Source organism: Thunnus albacares, chromosome 7 (genome assembly GCF_914725855.1).
Source record: "Thunnus albacares chromosome 7, fThuAlb1.1, whole genome shotgun sequence".
NCBI lineage: Eukaryota > Metazoa > Chordata > Actinopteri > Scombriformes > Scombridae > Thunnus > Thunnus albacares.
The window spans coordinates 21397262-21413692 of record NC_058112.1 but is presented as its reverse complement, the minus strand read 5'-3'; the positions used below and the strand labels follow the sequence as shown (position 1 = coordinate 21413692).

The following is a 16431-nucleotide window of genomic DNA, read 5'->3' as shown; positions in this document are numbered from 1 at the left end:
AAATGCAAGTAAAATATGAATTATTAACATTTCATACAAGGATTCTGATGTATGATTCATTTTGTACTGCTACTAAAACAGTGGAGATTGTCAAGGTGACTTAAACACTCTCATTTCTGACCATTAATAAACCGTAATGATAATATATTCTTATACGGTGACTGTCAGTGAGAGTCACTGACAGCTCTGAGCTGTCATTCATTCGCTGCATGTTGCATATAATCAGCATGTGACAACATCAAAATTCTGTTTGAGAGGAAAAGGTCACCAAAATACCAATAATGCATAATTTATGATATAGCTCGACTTTTGAAAATGAAGTACTCAGTAGTATTAGAAAATCCCAGATGGCATACGCAGGTTATATTGCTAAATGATGTGTCTTGTGGTTAAGCTTGCAGCAGCTTGGGAACAGGACAAGGTCCCTGGAAACCCATTAATAATTGAAACTGTCCACCTCCGCAACACTGCAGTATCATATTTCTCATGAATATTAAATGCATGAAATTGTCCTGACAAGGTGCGACCTCCTGCAACAGTGTCTGTCTATTGGGTCAACCTCGCCAGACTGAATTATTGAATGCAGGCAGAGCACAGTGTCAGGTAACTGTGTTGGTGTCTGCGGCAAAGGAATGACTTTAGCAGACACTGTACAGAAAGTGTGCCCCCTTTCACAGTCGCCTAATTGTCCGACAGTGCACTCTCTCCGGGCTTTGGATGGAAAAAGAATTTGCACAAAATTATCTGGAGAGATCCATGTCAACACTAAACAATAATACCAGTTTCTCCACAGTTATATTTAAAACAGTGTAATAATAAATAGACTTGAAGTATCAGATGAGCTCTAAGCACCACCACTGGTGACTCACCGTCTTGTAAATCCTCTGGCTTCTTACGCTTCTCATAAACGACAATGATGATGACCAGGATGATGATCTCAGCCAAAACCCCCAGAAGAGGCCATAAGGGGGCGAGGTGACTGCGAACCCTCAGCACAGACTTCTCGTCGCGGCTGCCGATCATGTTGGTGGCGTTGCATTGGTACTCGCCTGGATCTAAACTAATGTCCAGGTTGATAATGTGGAGCTCAGTGTAGTTGTCTCTGCTGCTGATGAAGAAGCGACCGGATGAGTTGTCGATTTCCTATCAAGAGAGAAGACAGAAATCACAAAATACTGTCGAGTGAGTGTCACAGAGAGCTAACTATGTGTAAACTGATGCTGGCTGGCTTCTCAAACAATACTGCATGCTGCATTACAGAAATGAGATTATGCGTAGCACAGGAATGATTTTCCATGTAATGTAATGGTGCAGTCATTCGCTCATGACCTCAAATATTTAGGTAACTCTGTGTAAGCCATTGTAAAGAATTCTTGAAACAAGCAGATAAAAACATATACTGTCAGTGACACTGTGATACAGTGTGTCAGTGTGTCACAATACTTCAAACCTACCAGTGAGCAATTAATGAAACATTACAGGAGGAGGATGAACTCTTTGACCAAGTAATAGATGTTTACATGCCACAATGTCAAGCCTTTTTATGCTGTTTCTTATAACAAGAGTATAATCCTAATTTATGTTTACTTTTGTCAACACAAACCAGGTTACTTGAATAACCAGGTTGACATTAAGTGTAAATGTGCAGTACAATAGTACAATAAAACAAACCTGTGAATTTCACAAACTTTTCACATTTACAGAAATGTAACAGTATCATATGTATTCATGTAACATACCCTATTGATGCCGTTGTCAATCTTGCGCCAGGTCCAGACAGGGTGAGGATAGCCCACAGACTTACAGTAGAGTAAAGCACGCTGGCCCTCATTCCTATTCTCACTACGCTTGTGGCCTGTAATCTCAGGAGCAGCTAAAAGAAGAAAGATATCAAACACCTGTTTTTATGGGTTTTTAATGATAATAATCATGATTATCATTATCAGTATTAGGAAGTTAAAAGTAAATATAATGTTAAAACAGCTGCATGAAGTAAATAATGCAGCAAACATGCAGTAAAGAAATACAAAAGACGAAAACTTGCAATAAACATTCAAATAGACTGCTACTAATCCACTAGATAAAGTTAGATCTTTAGCTGTGATCAGACTTCTTGTGAATGGAACAACCAGGAAGATGAAAAGTAAAATTTGAACATTCAAATGTTCCATTCAAAACATTTCATCTGGTCTGAAAAATGTTAACTATGATGTTACTATATGTTAAACTGTCTGTGTTAGTCTATACAGCATTTTAAATGTGCCTGATTGTATGAATCAAGATGAATAGAAATGCCCCATAAAATAAAAGCAAACCCTCCTCAAATCCAATTTGCCTCCATCGCGATGCGTGTGTGACAGCAGAAAGGCCGCGACCAGATTTTACCGTTGAGACATAATCCCTTGCCATCAGACAAACAACACACCATCTGCTGCCACTGAGCTGGGCATTGGTTAGATGGAGGTGTCAAGGGCGCCGGCTGCCCTGAGCAGCCAACAGAGCCGTTTGAAATAACAGGTCCTCACATGACAGGGCTGCTACTGCTCAAGGCCACTCGAGCCATTTTTACTGGTGACATCTCTAATGTGGCCTTGAAACTGACAAAGATGCCGGCAGCTCACAAATCAACACCTACCTTTAACTTCGATGGTGGCGTTGGCTGAAGGACCCGTCTCGAAGGTGTAGACACACATGTACAGTCCAGCGTCGTCTCCTCTTGGTTTGAACAGCCTGCAGAGCAGAAACACACCTCACGTAAACCCATGCCAGGCCACTAAATCCTGTGTTTAGCACGCACATACACACACACACACATACACACACAAAAGTTGCATAAGGTTTTGCTGTGACTCCTACTTGTACTCAGTGTTCATATCTTGGCTGCGTGTGTCTGGGATCTCCTCCCCATTCTTCATCCAGTAGCTCTCATCATGGGGACTGTGGGAGCTGGTCAGGTTGCACTGCAGTGTGAAAGGGGGACTGTGGCCTTCCAAAGGAAGTGTGGTGTGTTCAGAGGCAATGATTGACGGCTCTGTAAGAAAGACACAGATTAGCTACGACAGAAGTGATCCATGAAGGTGAGGGCGTGTTGAAAAATGTGAACAACACACAAAAGTTCAGACAAACACCATGTTCACACCACTGTATACGCTACAGAGCACCAATGGAGCCAAATGGGAGCAGTTATTTCAGGCATCCAGTATTTCTGATGTAAAGTTCCTTTTAATTCCCTTCATTATTAGGTGACTGGGAACTTGGAGTACTTCCAAAGCTTAGATGGACATAAAACTCTACTGCTTGAATTACCTGTACACAAGATGACAAACTGCATTAGAAAATATCTGGTTCTTTGTAAAAAAGTTAACAAAAAAAGGTACAAAGGCTGTGTACATAAGAATGGAAGTAGAGAAGTTAACTACAACTCCCAAGGTGCATTTCATAAGATCAATTCCTTCAAGGAAACTGATAATACAACCTGCAGTTTAAATGAATTCACTGTTGGATTATGGGTAAACTTTGGATGAATTTGTCAACTTTGGCACCTGTTTCTGTACAGAATACAACTGAAATGCAGATATTTCCATTACAGGACTTGTCAATTTTTTTTTAGCACCTTTCTCATGAAGCACATTCATGTTGATGCACAAGAAATTCACTTATGCTAAAATAAACTCAAGGAAGTCTACAAATAGCCTACTGAATGGATTTATCTTGAAATCTACAAGAATGTGCAGCTAAGCCACCCACAAGTGAATCAGCTTCTACAAAACAAGTCTTCATGTGAGGAGCCAGTGAGGCTGGCACTAGTCAAGGTCCATCCAACAACTATCTTAGCTATAATTTAGAGCTGGAATTAAATAGCTCTGAAGGAAAAAATAAAACACAGAAACTCACATACTCTACAATTAAATGCATATGTATTTGGATGAAGTGGAACCTGTAGAAAATCCTCGCTTGGATTAGCTTTTAAACAATTAATTGGAGTGTTTGTATTCTGCTTAATCCTGATAATCTACATCTTGTTTGTACATGTAGACAATGGTGAACAGCTCAATCTGAGTATTCACATCCTGAAACATTTATTTGGTCAACACACATATATGGTTTGATATGCATTGAAATGTTTTGACACTAATGCCGATACAATACCTGAGTCTCATTATATCTTCAGTTGTTTTTCTACAAACTCTTTTTTTTTACTTCAAAAAGAAGCCAAACCTTTCAAATATTAAATTTCATTTGACGAGCCGCTGCACAAGAATTTTGCATGAATAAAAAAAGTAGTCTAAAGTTGGAACTTTCTGATCAAAGAAAAAGTAAACAAGATTACGAATATGACCAGACATCTGATGGCAGCTTTTGCTACTTTTTGATACAGAAAAATGTTTGGACATGACCTGTGCATTTCAGATTCAGAATAGTTTGTGGGAAAACACAAACCTCTTGCATCATAAGAAGTGAACTTTGGAGAAAAGCATAACACACTGATTGTTTGCTGCAGGTGGGTAAGAAACAAACATTATTTATGAGAGTCAGAAATAAGATGTGCTATGACTGTAAAAATATCAAAGTCACACCCAGTGGTGGAAAGTAACTAAGAACATTTACTCAAGTACTGTACTTAAGTACAATTTTGAGGTACCTGTACTTTGAGTATTTCCATTTGATGCTACTTTATACTTCCACTTTACTACATTTCAGAGGGAAATGTTGTACTTTTACTCAACTACATTTTTTGACAGCTTTAGTTACTTTTCAGATGAAGATTTGACACAATGGATAATAGGCTATAACAAGCTTTTAAAATACAACACATTGTTAAAGATGAAACTAGTGGTTTCCAACCTTTTTGGTTTTTGATGTCTTATAAAAAGCAGTGTGTAGTCGGGTCACATTTCAGATGTCTATGAGTTGTTAACAGCTCCACCAAATAGTTATTTTTCCCTCTTAACTTCTCACATGCTTTCATTTCAATAATTGTTAAAATGATTCAATATTACACCAAAAATCAAAGATTAGAGAAAAAGTTCAAAAACTGAAAACAGATTTGTGTATCAGAACTTTGTTTTTTCTTCTTTCCTCTCCCATTAATCATCTCACACCCTCTCAGATTTATCTGGTGACCCTTTAGAGGGCCCTGATCCCTAAATTGGGAACCACTGGACTAAACTATCTAACTATATATAAAGTAGTTGAAACTAGCTCCACCTCCAGCAGCTACAACAGTAACATGCTGCTCTAACACTGATGCTCCAGTATTAATAATCTAATGATGTCATATATAATAATATATCAGTCAGAGGGATGGAACACTGTTTAAACTACATTTTGTTGCTAATACTTGTGTACTTTTACTGAAGTAGGATTTTTCATGCAGAACTTTTACTTGTAAAGGAGTATTTTTACATTGTTGTATTGGTACTTTTACTTAAGTAAAGGATCTGAACACTTATTGCATCACTGGTCACGCCAAATATTGGATATTGTTGTATAAGTGCAGTCAATCATTTTAAAACACAGAAATAAAACAGGTAACAACAACAATACAAAAAAAGTGAAATAGAATATAATGCCATTAAATTCAAGGAAATGAAAGGATGAAAGCTAAAAAGGGAAAAAAAAATTAAGCATAGAGGAGCTGAAGGAAATTGGGCTATACAGGGGTGTAGACTGAAGGACGTACTGAGCGAGGGATGAGGATGATTCAAAATACTACTCAACTCTGCCTGAAAAAGAACAGAAACACAAGTTGGTGGTGTAGTTCTTCTTTTTTCAGCTCTGTAAAGGAGGATGGCACCTACGGAGGAATCTAGTGGTCCTCTGGAGAGGTTTGAGGGAAGCTGAATCACACAGGAACTGTTAAATATGGCTGCTACCAGGGGAGGGGGTGTTTCCTCTACACTGACCACTCACTCTGCAGCACCATTATAGTGGCCTGAGCACGGATCCAGGTGGTGGCAGGATTTTGGTGCAGGTCGTTACGTCGCGGGTCATTGCTGGCTCTGCACTCGTAGGTCCCAACATCTTCCAGCGTGAGATGTGAGACACCCAACACGCTCACTGCGTTGGCACCATAGGCCGTGCCGATGGACACCCGCCGCTTGCGGGCGCCGTCCCACAGCTGCCTGAAGGAATCGGCTCGGTTGATCTCGGAGTACCACCACTGGATTTCTGGGGTGGGGTTACCCACTACGTCACAGTACAGCTCAAAGGTGTCGCCCGTGAGCTTAGTCTCAGAAAGAGGGGATTTCACAAAGCCCGCTGGTGGTGGTGGTGGTGGTGGTTTAGAGGGGGCAGTATGTCCAAAAAGAGGAAAGCAGTTGAGGGATGTAAAGGCAAGAAAAAAATCACAGGGAAAATTAAAAGGGAATCAGAAAGGAAAAGACAAAAAGAACAAACTGTGAAATAATCAAAAAGACAAAAACAGACAAATTAAATTAAAGTGAAACAAAGGTTGATTAAAGTTTAAAAAAAGAGTAGAAATGTAAAACAGACAACATCAAATGGGTTTATGTTGCAATAATGTCAAACAGAAAACCGTGACATCAACAGCAAACTGCCAGGAACAGTCACATCAACATTTTCGGTATAGAAGATGACCTCAGATCTGCCTGAGCCATTATTACTGCTATTCCTGGGCCGCTTTAATTCAATTCTGCTGGGACGTCCCTGCAAGGCTGCTCTCACTTGGTTTTGTTCTATTAATGACATCATATAAATTTGAGCCTGACTCGCACAGCGCTCACATCCTAAAGTCCTCCAAGTGACCTTGTAATTTTCACTGCATCTTATCTGTATAATGAAAACATCATTAGTGCTCAGAAAAGCTTGTTTATATATGATTATTCAATAATGGAGAGCAGACACCAGGCAAAGTGTATTGTTAATTTCACTGGATTGAAATGTCTCTCTCTCTCAGAAGTAAGTGAAACAACTGATCATGGCTGCACAGAAAGGAGGAGGAGGAGGAGGAGGAGGAGGACGGGGGGCTGTAGTCATAAGCTTGGTCTATAGGCGCAACAGAGAGTACATGAGATTGAGAGGAGATTTATAGAAGCTGCAGCTCTATGGTCTCTGGGGAGCGCGTAGGCGCATGGTGATAGACCCCCTCCGTTTCCATAGAAGCACTCTACGGCAACAAAGCAGGAAGAGGAAGAGACAGCCAACCAGACCAGGCAGATCATCACTAGACAGACAATTACACTTTTTTTTTTTTTGTCAAACTGACCCACTACTGAATCATTATACTGTAGGTACATATAGATTCCTTCATATAAGTACCAGTAAATAACATGGCTGTAAACTAAATCCAGCACCTCAGCTCTTAACATAGAATTGCTGAGCGACAGATCCTGCCACCTCAGACGTGTCTAGATATGTCAAAAGTGCTGAAGCAGTAGCACTGTCCCTGCACACCACTGGACTGTTTCTGTCTGAATGATGTCGCTCGTGTCACAGTGATATGAGTTTAGTTTTGGCATGTGGTTAGGCCTGTCAAGGTTTTATGATCATGATTTTGAGATCATTCTGATTTACCTAAAGTTATCTGAATATTCTTGATCTGTGGATGTATAGAGCTGCAACTGACAACTATTTTCATTATCGATTGACGACTGATTTTTATTTATAGTCTCTAAAAAGCCAGGAGATAGTCAGAAATGTCCGTCACAATCTCCCAAAGCCTAAGGTGACATCTTCCAATGATCTGATTTGTCTGACCAACAGTCAAAAATTCAAAAATAATCTGTTACCAAGGATATAAAAACAGAAAAAAAGCAGCAAAACGTAACATTTGAGAAGCTGAATGAAAAGACAGTTTGGAGTTTGAGCTTGATAAATAACTGACGATAAATTGAAAGTAGAAAATAGCTGGCAATTAATTTTCTGTCGAGCCACTAATCGACCAATTGTTTCAGCTCTGAAAACGTGACTTCACAGCTTTAGTGTTATCTTCATACAAGAGCCTTTTACAGTCACACACTCTGTATTTAGCAACATAGAAAGCTCGATATCATACGGTTGTATATTACTGTACTTCTTTCTAATCACACACTGTGGTGTGTCAATGAAGACCAATCAAAATCTGCCTTTCAGCTGCATAGGCATGTAGTGGCTATAGACTAAAAAGGAGTTGTTTGTTTTGTTTTTTTAATGGTGCTTAAACCAGAAAATACAAAACATATTAATGACCTTATCACTCTACTTTTTATTATTATTATTATTCAAGACTGACTTGAAGACTTGAAGTTTAAATTGATGCTAATTTCTGGTTCACTGCTCAAAACCACAAATCTAACCGCACAATGTGACAACAGATGCCATGGACCAGAATAGTCATGACTCCTTCCATGCAGATATTTTCCTGTATCTACAAACATACTGAGGAATCCATTTTAACCAGTGTAATATTACATTATTCTGGCTACCGTCCCAGTTCATGTACCAAAAGTGTTGCACCACATATCAGGTAGCTAATTAGATGCTGAATGAATATTCTATCAGAGCAGAAATGAGTCCTGATGGACAGGGACAGCTGCATAACAGGAGAAAAGAGACAGAAAGCATATTTTGATATGCTGGTCAGTATTATTAGATATTGAAATTGTTTTAAGATGTTAATATTGAGAGGGTTTTATCTTATTTTGATATGTTTTAAAGTGAATTTACTGTAACTTGCCTTGAGTTATGTTTACAGTAAAATCAAAGTAAACATTTGAGGGAGTAAATATCAAATCAAATATCAACCTGAGATTTTAATATTTTGCATCCAGAATATCAGTGAGCACAAGAAACAGCTGAACAATAATGAAAGTCAGTGCAGTAACAGTCCTCGGTAGGGATTGCCTTTGATGTTACATATATATTACAATAGATGATTATCTCATTCTCTATGAATGAATAACATCAGTTTACTCTTGAAACTGAAACATGAACTAACCTCAACTCAAAACCCACATAAGGTCTAACAATGAAAGGTGAATAATTCCTCAGTGTTAAGATAACTAGACTTGAATCCTGGTGATTATCTCAGCATCTCTGTTTATACTTAAATAGGAACCCAACACTGATGCTACCCAACTCTTTTCATTACACTCTATTCATTACTAGAGCACAACCTAATTGTCTGTTTGCATGAATCAGTTCATTAATTGAATCTTCCTTTATGGTGTTTTTTTTGTGGCTTCTGTGTGAGAAATTACAAAGAATAGTTTGAATGATACTGTTAAACAGCCTCCTTTTACTTTGGATGAAGCACACACCCTTAGGGAACCTTAGCGAGAACTGCTTCACATGTGAGCAGCCATTAGCAGATACAAATGGCTCCTGCGATGTGGTTGTCTGCTGCGTGCGTTAATACGCCAGACTCAGCTGCCTGGAACTGTACGAAGGATGGAAAAAAACTAGATACACACTATAGGAACAATAGTTTGGTTTATGTACTGTTGAAGACAGTCTCTAACACCCCCTGGATTTTTGGCAACCAGTGAAGAAGGAAAATGAAAGATTGCACCTTATCTGTCAGATAAAAACCCATTACATTTAACATTTAGCATTCTGAGCTTTATCCGCTGATTGAAGAGGAGATGGTGCGAGTGGGTGTGCAGTATAGGAGATGTGCAATGCATTCCTACACATGGTCAACTCCAAGAAAAGGCCTAAGCTGAATAAATTCTCACCTCATTCTCACACAATACAGAGGGATGAAAGCTACACGCCACACTTGCACCTACAAAACACTCAGCTGAGACAGGGTTACACTGCCCTAATCTGTTTGCCATGGATGAGATTTATGAGCAGAGGGTCATTTAGAGAAGTGGAACCGCGGCTGAGAAATCAATGCTATTCTGCAGTGCAGTGCATCTCAGTGAAGAGTTAACAGATTCACTGTTGCAAGAAGACATTAAAGCCATGGGTTCCCAGTGCAGCATCTCTGCTCTAAAAATAGAAGCATGCAGCAAAATGGACTGATGCTATTTACAGAGCTGCACTTCATAAAAAAAAAAAAAAGAAAGAAAAAAAACACATCTAATTACATACATGTCATGCTCTGTAGCAGGCACCTGGAATATCTCATCCTGCAGGAGATGAGTTAGTGATACACTGCTGGATACTAAATACTGAATTCCTGAGCCATATCTTTGCATATCTGAGCAGACCCAAGCGTGACAGCATGTTGATTATTGTGTTTGAGTGTGTGTTTGTGTGCAGATTTTTTTTTTCTTAACTTCAGTGTGACACCATTTCCCTGTCCACCTTTTCCTTTTAAGCGAGTTAATGAGCAGAACTTGCCCTTGCTGATTGAACGGCTCATGTTGCGACTTTGTATTCAGCTCCACACTTCAAAGGACATTTTAGGGACATCGCACGGGCCTCCGTGTGGCCCACTTCAGCCTAACCAACACAGATTGTATCCTATTAATGATTTATTGACCCTTCATTTCAAACGCTCCGGTTGCAAAAACAGCTCTTCCTTAGATAGATGTATGTTTCTTTGCGTGTAACGTTAAGGGACAATCTAATGACTCTGCTGGTGGGGATATTCTTAATAACAGAGATTGCGGTTCATTAAAATGCCCCAGAGTCAGAAATAGAAGCGACATCCCTCCCTAAAAACCTGTATTTTCGCTCTGTTACGGGATGCCGTCATGCATTTTCCTATAATGAGATTTAATTTCTCACCGTTCTGGGAAGAGACGGACTGCAGCATCAGCGCTCCAAATATCACCACCGAGAAGGACATGACTGCAGCTCTTCGTTTGCCAGGTATCATCTTCGGAGACGGCGGATGCCGGTAGGCGAGCGCTATGAGGTGACCTGATGGTGCGGTGCGGTGCGGTGTGGTGCGCTGCGATGTCGCCGAGGGTCGCACCTCCAGACACTCCAGTCGTGTCACGCAGGGGAGGGAAGTGTCGCTAGGTAGACTAGCGGGAGCCCACAGTGCTGCTGCTGGCTGGCTACCTGTGCAGCTCTCTGCCGTCAACCCGGTGCATCAAGGGAACCACCTTTTTTTTTAACCACCCGTCTAATCTCGCGAGATCTTGCGCATCATACGACGTCCTATCATAACTGGAGCAGAAATCAATTATGTGAATGAGCAAGATGGACGGTATGTTTTAGTCATTTAATAACGAAAAAGAAGAGGATAACGGTTAAAATACCCCCTTTTGTAGGATAGGTTTCAAGTCAGTCTTAAAAGAACAGTCAGGTGCCCATATGAACACTGAAAGAGGTTTTCCTCGTCGAAATCATTCCTCCTGTTCATATTGGCTATTAAGAGATCTGTACTTTCACTGTAAGTGATGGGGATAAAATCCACATAGTGTCCACATAGTCATTTTGTGCAAAAATTTAAAAGTTTGTCTGAAGTTTATATGAGGCCTCAGCAGTCTGAGTTGGTCATATCAAGTGGATATCTGCCACATTTACACTCTTTTTGGCATTAAACTCCCTCTTTGTGTTTCCCTATTGAGCTACAGTGACAGTATAGTAACAAAAAGAGGGACTTTGGCACTAAAAAGACTGTAAGGTTGAAAGATAATCACTTGATTTGACTGATTTGGACGTTTATCTGTCTGAAGCTTCATATTAGCTTCAGATAAACTTTTACTCTTGCACAAAGGGAGGCTTGTGGATTTTGTCCCCCATCACTTACATTGGAAGTGTATTATAAAGGGATTTTCTAATGGCCAGTATGAACAGGAGGAATGATTACAGAAAAAAAACATGTTTCCAGTGTTGAAGTACTCGAGTCCTGATTTTTAGGACATGTGACTTGACTTGGACTTGAGCACTGATGACTAGGACTTGGACTTAGACTCAAGCATTGACTGCATTCAGACTGCAGACGAGGACTTGAGAGACTGTTTTTTTTGTTTTTGTTTATTTTTTTGTGATAGGCCCTAATTTGACATAAGATATTAGATATATTAATATGAAATGGTGTCAACCATGTAATTTTTTTTAATGTAGACCTTGTTTATTCGTATGTCAGAGTGGAGCACTGGAGCCCATCTTGGAACTCGACTCGGACTCAATCTAAATGACTCAGACTTGGACTAGGGCAATGGGGACTCAGACTCAGGTAATGGGGAGTCAATTTGGACTTGACTCGGACTCTTCTTTGGTCAGTTGGACTTGGACTCGGGACTCGAGATTTAGTGACTCAGCTCCAACACTGCCTGTTTCATTGCTCATATGGGCATCTGTCTGTTGTTTTAAGACAGACTTGAAAAATTTTGAACATGTCCTTTAAGACAGTTTCACTGTCGTTAGTGAGAAAACAGTGGTGGAAGAAGTATTCAGATCCTTTACTTAAGTAAAAGTAGAAATACTGTAGTCTAAAAATACCCCATCACAAGTAAAAGTCCTGAATTCAAAATGTTAGTTATGTAAAAGTACAGAAGTGTTATCAGCAAAATGTTCTTAAAGTATCAAAAGTAAAAGTACTCATTATGCAGACTGGCTTCTTTTAGAGAGTTATATTATTATAGTATACTGTTTGTCGTAATCAGTAACAAATACATGTAAGTATTTTAATACTGTAGTTCATCAATGTGGAGCCAATTTTAGACACTTTGGATAGCTTACTAGTAACAGTACTGCATCATACTATATATGGGTATTATATGTTGTTTTTTTTATAATACTACTACTACTAATACACTTTATTTATATAGCAGCTTTCACACACTAATGCAGCTTAGAGTGCATAACACATTTTAAAAAAGAGCAAGTAAACAATGGTTAGAATATTATACATTTTTCAACATTTTATGAACCAAACAACTAATCCATTAATCAGGAAAATAATTGATAGATAAATACATGTCTGGAGGATCTACAGTAGGCCTTCCAGTCAAAAGTGTGGACACACTTGAATGAGTACTGTATGTTTATCTGGTTTAAACAGACATCTGCCAACCAATCAGAAGTGTCTTATTGATATAGAACTCTCCAACAGTGATCTGTGCTCAATGCTTAACAAACCGCTACTAGGCATTAAATTGTGTCATGGGTCAGGCAGTTTCTCAGGCTGACTAAGCCCTGACCTCAAGCACCTGGGCTTTAAGCAGACTTTTAATCCTATTTCTCTTTGAACTAATCAAGGATAGCCTAATGGCAGGCTCACAACTACAACAATGTAACCTCGTTCCTGAAATAGAGTCATTGTTAATGTTATTTACACCTGTGCTTTTCTTGCTTTGACTAGTGACTAATGCCTGCTATGAAGTTTCTTTGCTGAGGAAATTTTCATATTCCTGAAGGGCTCGTAGTAACGTAAGGCTAGTAAAGTGGCCTTAACAAGCAAGAGAGATAAAACACACCATGCTGTTCTGATGGCCAAGACATTGAGTGCATTTACATGCCCATTAGTATCTCAGTTTTGAGTCTTATCCTGGTTTTGATCTCATTTGGGATATGATGTTTTCATGGAACTAGAGCTGCAAAGATTAATCGATTAGCTCCCATTTATTAAATTAATCGCTAACTATTTTGATAATTGATTAGTTGTTTTGAGTAATTTTTAAGAAAAAAAGAGGACACTGAGGTAGATTGTCTTATTGTAGATTGTCTCTTCTACTATTCTCTGTCTCAAGCCTTGCCCGAGAGCAACAGCTGGTCTGCACATCTGAGAGTAGAAGCAGGGGTATAAGGGGTGAGAGAGTCAATAATGTAAGATGAGGCAAGGCTTCTCAGTGATTTAAAAACAAGCAATACAATTTTAAAGTCAATTCTGAACACCACGGGTAACCAGTGCAAGGAGGCAAGAATAGGGGAAATGTGTGCATATTTTTGAGTTCTTGTAAGAACCCTAGCTGCTGTATTTTGTAGTTAAGTTGGTAAATTTCTAAGGCAGTCTGGCAAATAATGAGTAAAAGCAATCTAGACGGCAAGAGACAAAAGCATGAATGAGTTTGTGCACTGCTGAATGAAAGAAATTGTCTAATCTAAAATTTCCAAATTTGATAGATGGCTGATTTGGTGATATTCCTAAAATGTTAAGAGAAGTTCAGGTCCAAATCAAATATTACTCCCAGATTCATGAGTACACTGCAGAACCTGGGAAACTAAAGTCTGACTTAGACAATCCCTGTGTGCTTTGGGACCAAACACCATCACTTCAGTTACTGGACATCGAGGAACTTATGTCTGTAAGACAGGCTGTGAGTGAGGTAACTGAGGTGAGATCTGATGGATTTAGGGACAAATAGATTTGTGTATCAGCATAAAAATGGAAAGAAATGTCGGAGTTGTGGATAACTTCACCAAGTGGTAACATGTCGAGTAGATGGGGAACAGTAAAGGGCCAAGAATAAACCCTTGAGAAATGCCACACAGGTGATATTTGCGTATCTAGAGGGACTGTTCCCAACTGACACAGAGAAGGTTCTGTCACTGAGGTAAGACTTAACCCCGTCTGGAGCAGTCCCAGTCAAGCCTACCCAGTTTTCTAGTCGATCAATTAATATGCCATAATTGAATGTGTAATGGAGACCGGGGGGGGGGGGGGGGGGGGGGTTGTATTTATGTAAATATTTATTAGTATTCTATTTTTGTATGATGTGTAAATATTTATTATTTCATATGGTTGTAGTCCCCTCTAAGTGGTCTGGTCTGTCTAATTACCTACAGCTGGGAGGGTAAGGCAGCTAGTTGCTTTTGTAAGTTGGTGTTGGTGTCTCATGATGTCTGTATGGAGGACAATAAATGCCACACTTGGTGCTTTGCATTTTACCTCTGTCTCATGCCTCTCTGTATGAAAACTTAAAGCCACTGCTGGTCATCGGACAGACTGTGTTAAACACAGCAGAAAGGTCTACATCTATATCTATGATTTCACAGTCTCTTTAACTTCTCATCTTTATTTTTCTCTACATGCAGATTTAAGTGTTGCAGAGGGGAGAGCATGGATCTCTAGGCAAGGCAAGGCAACTTTATTTGTATAACAGATTTCAACAAGGCAATTCAAAGTGCTTTATATACATCGTAAAAGGCATCAAGACAGAATATGAAAGCAGACAATGTAAAAAGACACTTAAATACAATTAAAAAGGGTTGAATTGGAAATAAAAAATAAGCTCAAATAGAATAAGACAGATAAAACAGGAAAATAAAAGTTACAGTGCAGTGTAAGATATTAACCCTCAAATTTGGTTTCATAAAAGGCAGTGGCAAACAGAAAAGTCTTCAGCTTGATTTAAAAAAAATGAGAGTTGCAACAGACCTGCGCTTTCTGGGAGTTTGTTCCAGATATGTGGAGCATAAAAACTGAATCCTGCTTCTCCATGTTTATTTTTGGCGCTGGGAACAGAAAGCAGACCTGTCCCAGACGACCTGAGAGGTCTGGATGGTTAAATGTTGCAGCAGATCAGAGATGTATTTTGGCCCTAAACCATTCAGTGCCTTGTAAACCAACAGCAGTATCTTAAAATCAATTCTTTGACAGACAGGAAGCCAGTGTAAAGATCTGAGAACTGGAGTGATATGATCCACTTTCTTGACCTTAGTAAGGACTTGAACAGCATAGATGGACAATTTTCCAAATTCTGCTGAGACATAAGTCCTTTAATTCTTTGGGTGATAGTAGGCTGAATTTGTAATTGTCTTAATGTGGCTGTTGAAATTCAGGTCTGAGTCCATGACTACACCAAGATTTCTGGCTTGGTTTGTGGTTTTTAACATTATCGATTGAAGCTGAATGCTGACTTTTAAAAGTTCTTCCTTCGCTCCTAAAACAATTACTTCAGTTTTATCTTTGTTTAATTGAAAAAAATTCTGGCACATACGATTTGTTCAATGCACTTACTCAGCATTTGTATTGGACCATAGTCCCCTGATGATATGGTTATGTAAATTTGTGTTTCGTCTGCATAACTGTGGTAGCATATTTTGTTATTTTCCATAATCTGAGCTAGTGTGAGCATGTAGATGTTGAACAGAAGAGGCCCTGGAATGGAGCCTTGGGGAACTCTGCATGTCATTTTTGTCTGCTCAGATGTGTAATTATCTATAGACACAAAGTAGTCCCTGTCCTTTAAGTAGGATTCAAACCAGTTTAGTACTGTGTCAGAAAGTCCCACCCAGTTTTCCAATCTGTCTAGTAATATGTTGTGGTCGACCATGTCAAATGCAGCACTGAGATCCAGTAATACTAATACTGAAATTCTGCCACTGTCGGTGTGTATGTCATTGAAGACCTTAACAAGAGAAGTCTCAGTGCTGTGGTGTGATGGATTCCTGGCTGGAGGACATCAAAACAGTTATTTAGAGCCAAGAAGTCAGTCAGCTGTTGAAAGACAGCTTTTTCAGTGATTTTACTTAAAGACAGAAGGTTTGATATGGGCCTATAGTTGCTCATTAATGAAGTGTCTAGATTTTTTTTTTTTTTTTAAGAGTGGCTTGATGACGGCAGTTTTCAGGGCCTGTGTG

The 16431-nt window shown here is 39.3% G+C and overlaps 1 protein-coding gene across 5 annotated transcripts in view; it reads right to left on the bottom strand.

Moving 5' to 3' along the window:
* Positions 1 to 10990, bottom strand: part of LOC122985237 (neuroplastin-like) — a 31610-nt gene extending 20620 nt beyond the window's left edge. For 4 of the 5 annotated variants that reach the window (XM_044355715.1, XM_044355711.1, XM_044355712.1 and 1 more), the window contains exons 1-5: positions 10681 to 10990; positions 2857 to 3031; positions 2636 to 2730; positions 1740 to 1873; positions 870 to 1143 (exon numbers count right to left, since the gene is read on the bottom strand). In XM_044355715.1, the coding sequence (XP_044211650.1) occupies positions 870 to 1143; positions 1740 to 1873; positions 2636 to 2730; positions 2857 to 3031; positions 10681 to 10771 (769 nt within the window). In that variant the 5' untranslated portion in view covers positions 10772 to 10990. Of the gene's footprint in view, positions 1 to 869; positions 1144 to 1739; positions 1874 to 2635; positions 2731 to 2856; positions 3032 to 10680 lie in introns of those variants that run through there. The other variant, XM_044355710.1, reaches the window with a different exon arrangement.
* Between the last annotated feature and the right edge of the window lie 5441 nt (positions 10991 to 16431).